Source organism: Octopus sinensis, linkage group LG23 (assembly GCF_006345805.1).
Source record: "Octopus sinensis linkage group LG23, ASM634580v1, whole genome shotgun sequence".
Lineage (NCBI taxonomy): Eukaryota > Metazoa > Mollusca > Cephalopoda > Octopoda > Octopodidae > Octopus > Octopus sinensis.
The window spans coordinates 15,041,809-15,047,562 of NC_043019.1; the positions used below are offsets into that span (position 1 = coordinate 15,041,809).

The 5,754-nt window shown below is 41.4% G+C and overlaps 1 protein-coding gene across 1 annotated transcript in view; it reads left to right on the plus strand.

Annotated features, from left to right (window-relative positions):
- Positions 1-5,754, plus strand: part of LOC115223698 (cell division cycle 20.5, cofactor of APC complex-like) — a 16,897-nt gene that overhangs the window by 9,741 nt on the left and 1,402 nt on the right. Inside the window, exon 3 of the mRNA XM_029794372.1 lies at positions 4,753-4,955. Coding sequence (XP_029650232.1) covers positions 4,753-4,955 — 203 coding nt within the window. The remainder of the gene's footprint in view (positions 1-4,752; positions 4,956-5,754) is intronic.

Here is a 5,754-nt window from a genome sequence, read left to right on the forward strand (position 1 = left end):
TACGTGAAGGTATTTAGAATGCTCAAACTTATTTCTGCAAATGTGCTAAGCACTGCTGCTGAGCATTGTTTAATCAATAAGCGTAGGAGTGAGGTAAATGCAGAAAAAATAAGGGAGTCAGTGGGGTCCCATTTAAGCGGCCCTTCAGAAATTGAACCTCCTTATAATACTTCTTGGGAGTTCATGGTATGAAATTCATTGTCATTGCTTCGATATGGTCGCCAGTGCCACGTGTTTAGTTTAAAATGCAGTAAAATTAAGGTGGGAGCAGTGGAGTCCTAATTAGGCGGCCCTTGAAAAAAATAAACCCCGTTAGGATATTCCCAGGGGTTAGGGGAGTTGCTGGTTTGAGTTTCGTAGTCCTTGCACCAACGGTCTAGGAGTTAACGAACATAAAAACGCAACGGACAGATAAACATCATTCAAATTTATATTGGGAGATATATATATATATATATATATATATATATATATATATATATATATATCACTGGTTCAGCCCAGGCCTGAGGTCATGCTGGTGTACCACCTGTAGTTACTCGGTGTTGTTACCGGTATTGCTTTTGGTGAGGTAGCGAGTTGGGCGGAGCTGCTCTTCTTTCCGTCTCCTGCCGCGATGCGGGTTCATTTGGTATCTCAGATAGAAACCTGTCCAAAAATTCCTTGAAAACTTCCACATCAACACAATGTAGATTTCTAAGGTTGTCTATGCATTCTGTCATAGTTCCAAGCGAACCAATGCTTTGTGAGCGTGTTTGGTAAACAAACTATGTGGAAACTTGTTCGTTTGAATGTGTGTGTGTGTGAGAGTATATGTTTATATACGAATGTGTGCCTTTGCGCCTGTCTGTCACGCGCCGGCATTCGGCCACCAGTGTTGGTTCGTTTACAAACCCCGTAACTTAGCGGACTGACAACATAGTCCGATAGAATAAGTATCAGAATTGTAAAGACAAGTACAGGTGTAGATCTGATCGACTTAAAAAAAAAAAAACTTCAAAACAGTGCCCCAGCATGGCTGCATTCCAATGACCGAAACTAGATACATTAACGTAAAGCTGAATCAATTCAGGTACCATTGCTGTACTGTGGTGGCGGTTGGGGCGGCTAATGTAGAGCTGCCGCACAACGTGCCGTATAGTTTTCTGTCCAATATCGTTTTTCGGTATTCTTCATTTTCCCCCGCCAAAAAAAAACCCACCTTTCCCAAATATTTCCACTTTTTGTTTATCGAGGGTTCTTATCATCCATGTTGCTACCGCGTATTGTCGTATAGATCTTTTTGGCGGTTATTATCAAAGGCAATATTTCTCTATTTTTGTTCTAGTGAGCCAATTTTCCCTAACGCTTTACCTTTTTAATCTATTATTTAACGCGGATTTTCTTTGGTTTTTTTTTTGTCTTTTAATATTCGAGTGTTGTTTGCAGCCATTTTGCTTCTTTATTATATTCCTTTTTTACTTTCCACACGCGGTATATATATGTATACTTTCTTTATTCTTCTGGAAAGCTTATTAACTGCCATCTGTATTGCTTTACTTTCGCCGTAACCTCGAATGCATATTCTGCACTTTAATCTACTCTTCCACTTGTCTATTTTATCTTAGTGACTCCTATGTTTCGCAATAATACGATGTTTATTTAGCTCTGCATTCTTCTATTATTGTGGCTATACATGCGTAGAGGAAATCGTTTAACTCGCTCACAACACGAGGTATTGATAGTTTTATTTATGCTGAATTCTCCTTTGTGCGTTGCTTTTTGCTTCCTTAATCTAGGATGGTATACAAAAGTAGGGTTTTTTGTTCGAAATGAGTCTGTTATTATATAAGTGTTATTTAAGCTTGTTCTAGAAAAGTTCGGTGGGTGTTGATGAGAAATCTTGTATATTTTTATGTCAACTTCCACTTATACGGGATAGATTTATTGCCACAGTTGATAATCGTGCATGTGCGCATATAAGGTCTGGCGGAAGGTGTTGTGCTCGTAGCCTTCATAATCCCATCGAGACCAAAGAAATCAAGATGGTGGCTGGTCAGTTTGAGCAGCTCCAAGATGATGGCTGTAGGAAGAGCACGATCAGTGGAATAAGGCATGTGGGCGCTGGCAGTTTGGCGCAGCTGTTTGGACGTTGGAGATTTGGCACGGCTGCAGTACATTAGAGGCAAACACCTAAAACCATACATACACGTGCACGCACCAAGTAGTATACGCGTACGGATAGAGGAAATGTGAGGGAGGGAGAGACACATGCACACACACATGCGAGTATAACTAGATGCTCACGTGCATTCGAGCATGACTAGAAGCTCATACAGAGAGAGAGAGAGAGAGAGAGAGAAACAGTAAAACGTCTGATGAAGGGAAATAACCCGAAAATGGCGATACACAGATATTGTTTTGAGCAGAGTGGGGGCGCTAGATTCCCTTGTTCGAAAATATAAGGACACAGATAGCATCGTATAGACAGCTGTAGACGATGTCTCCTGGGGCTAAAATTACAGCAACATTCGTCCTAAACCAGGACTGCCATGTTATGTTGGCAAACAATCTTTACTCCAGTCTGATGACAAGTCAGTATCAAATCAGCGACGCCACATAGACGGCGCCAAAATGTCTCATATCCTTGACCAGAAGGAATATTATAGAGGACTGACAATCTGGGGGGGGGGGGGAAGGGCTGGGCCAGGCAATTGTGAGGCTTGGAATTGGTATTTCAAAATACCAGTTTCATTTCTAGTGTATGAAAACCCCCGACTTTGCCATGCACGTAAACTCTTTATTCTGTTGTTCGGCGCAGACGTATTTGTGTAGTAAGAGGATTGCTTCGCAACCACATGGTTCCGGCTTCAGTCCCACAGCGTGATACCTTGGGCAAGTGTCTCCTAATATAGCCTCGGGCCGACCAAAGCCTTGTGAGTGGATTTGGTAGACGGAAACTGAAAGAAGCCCGTCTTGTCTGTCTTCTCTCTCTCTTTCTCTCTCTGTTTGTGTGTCTTTGTGTCTTTGGGCCTCACCACCGTTTGACGCTCTGTGTTGCTGTGTTTATGTCCCCGTAAGGTAGCGGTTCGGCAAAAGGATCGATAGAAAAAGTACCGGGCTTGAAATAATATAAAACAAAGACTAAAACAAAGCAAAAAAAATCAGACAAATATTTGGATCGATTCATTCGACTAAAAATTCTTCAAGGCGGTGCCCCAGCATGGCCGCAATCCAATGGCGAACAGCTCACCCCACCCCCAAAAGACAAAAAGACTGAGTAGCCAGAGACAATGCGGTTAATTATTTGCGAATCTCCCCCACGTTCTACGATTAGCGAATGCGGCTTCATTCCATGCTTTTGGTGGTTTCTGTGAGAAAGGCTTTGATCCTATGTCGCTATCAGGAAGCTTCCAGTCTCTCGGCTTTCACTTCTTTGCTAATCAACAAGTATGGTGTCTTACAATTATTGTGGTTATTTGTTTTGTTTTGTTTTCACTGTTCTAATAAATGAAAATATCATTCTTCTATTCTGCATCACACTCTACCGCCACAATTCTCATGAAAAAAAAAAACAAAAACAAACACAAAAACACCAAAACCAAACGGAAAAATAAAAGTGTTAAATAACTTTTAACTTAGAAAAATTTAATATTTCTAGCAAGAATTGACGAAACGTGTTTTGGAATATAAGATTAACGGATTAAAAATACTAAAAGGTCAAAAACAAAAGTAGAATTTTGCTACGGTGGAACCTCGGTTTACGAACGCCTCTCACAAGGAACAAATCGGTTTACGAACAGTTTTTAGAACATTAAGCGTCTCGGGTGACGAACGGTGTCTCGAGTAACGAACACGCAAGCCTTGGATAAATCAATACAGCGGTTATATTCTAGTCTCTTTCTCTCTCATATCTTTTTTCTTTCAGTATAATGATTTTAGGATGACGGTGCATGGTTTAGTGGTCAAGCTATTGCACTCACGGTCGCTTGATCGTGGGTTCGATTCCAAGAGCAGGTAGCGCGTTGTGTTCTTGAGCAAATCAATTCATTTCACGTTACCCATTTTGGGTACAACTGCGACGGAATATCCTTCCGGTCGATAAAGGAGATAAAGTATTGGTGATCCCAAAACGAAGGTGTGTGGATGTGTGTATGTGTGTGCGTCTGTAACGTGTGGATGTATGGATGATGGTGCCTGCTGTTGGTGCTGGGAAGTGGTTAGTGTGTGTAGGTGTGGTGTGTGTGAGGGGAATATGGGGATTATATATATATATATATATATATATATATATAATTGAATAAGGGTTGAAATTGATATTAATTAATTAAAACCAGTGGCCTAGCATATTAAAGAAATCCGAAGATTAAAATATTTTTACATACAAAATTTAAAGGACTGACCACTAAAAGTGGACGGTCAACATGCTAGATATAGACGTCTTCCACATTCTTCGTGGAAAATAGCGATTTTGACGTCTATATCTAGCATGTTGACCGTCCACTTTTAGTGGTCAGTCCTTTAAATTTGTATATATATAATTTTGTGTGTGTGTGTGTATGTATATATATATATATATATATATATATATATATATATATATATTATATATATATATATACATACACACACACACATACACGACGGACACGGGCTTATAGTTTGCCCAAGGTGCCACGCGGTGGGACTGAACCTGGAACCATGTGGTTGGGAAGCAAGCTACTTACCACACAGTCACTCCTGCACATTATATATATTTTATATTTTTTATAGATACCAATATATTGGATTGGAACTGCAGTAATTACCTCGCTGTAACTCTGAAACAAACGGTGTACGTGTGGTGTGCCGAGAAGGGCACCTGTCGGCGGATTCGCGTCAATTTCTCCGAATACGAGCGCGCGTTTCTAACAGCTTTGTCTTGGAACCTGAGCGGGAAATCTTTAGCCGTTGGTACGAATGGCGGCGAAGTACTGGTAAGTGAACAGTTCAATATTTTATTTTCTTCTTGCTTTAGTCATGTGACTGCGGCCATACAGGAGCACCACTTTGAAGTGTTTTTGTCGAATAATTCTACCCCAGGCCTTATTCTTAAGCCTAGTACATTTTTTCGGTCTCTTTTGCTGAAGCGCGAGGTTACGGAGATGTAAACATGCCAACACCTTCTTTTAGTTTCCGTTTACCAATTTGACTCACAAGGCTTTGGTTGGCCCGAGGCTATAGAGGAAGACACTTGCGCAGGGTGCTACGCAGTAGGACTGAACCCAGAACCATGTGGTTGGGAAGCAAGCTTCTTACTATATAGCCACGCCTGTATGTATGCACGTGCGGCGAGCTGGCAGAAACGTTAGCACGCCGGACGAAATGCTTAGCTGCATTTCGTCTGCCGCTACGTTCTGTGTTCAAATTCTGCCGAGGTTGACTTTGCCTTTCATCCTTTTGGGGTCGATTAAATAAGTACCAGTTACGCACTGTGGTCAATGTAATCGACTTAATCCGTTTGTCTGTCTTTGTTTGTCCTCTCTCTGTTTAGCCCCTTGCGGGTAGTAAAGAAATAGGTATGTATGTACGTGCATATACACGCACACGCTCGACGAGCTTCTTTCAGTTTCCGTCTACCAAATTCCTTTCGGGATCGATGAACTAAGTACCAGTTGCATACTGGGGTCGATGTGATCGACTGTCTCCCTTCTCACAAAATCCAGGCCTTGTGCGTATAGTAGAGAAGATTATTAAGGCGGCAAGCTGGTAGAATCGAAAAACTTTGGGAACCAC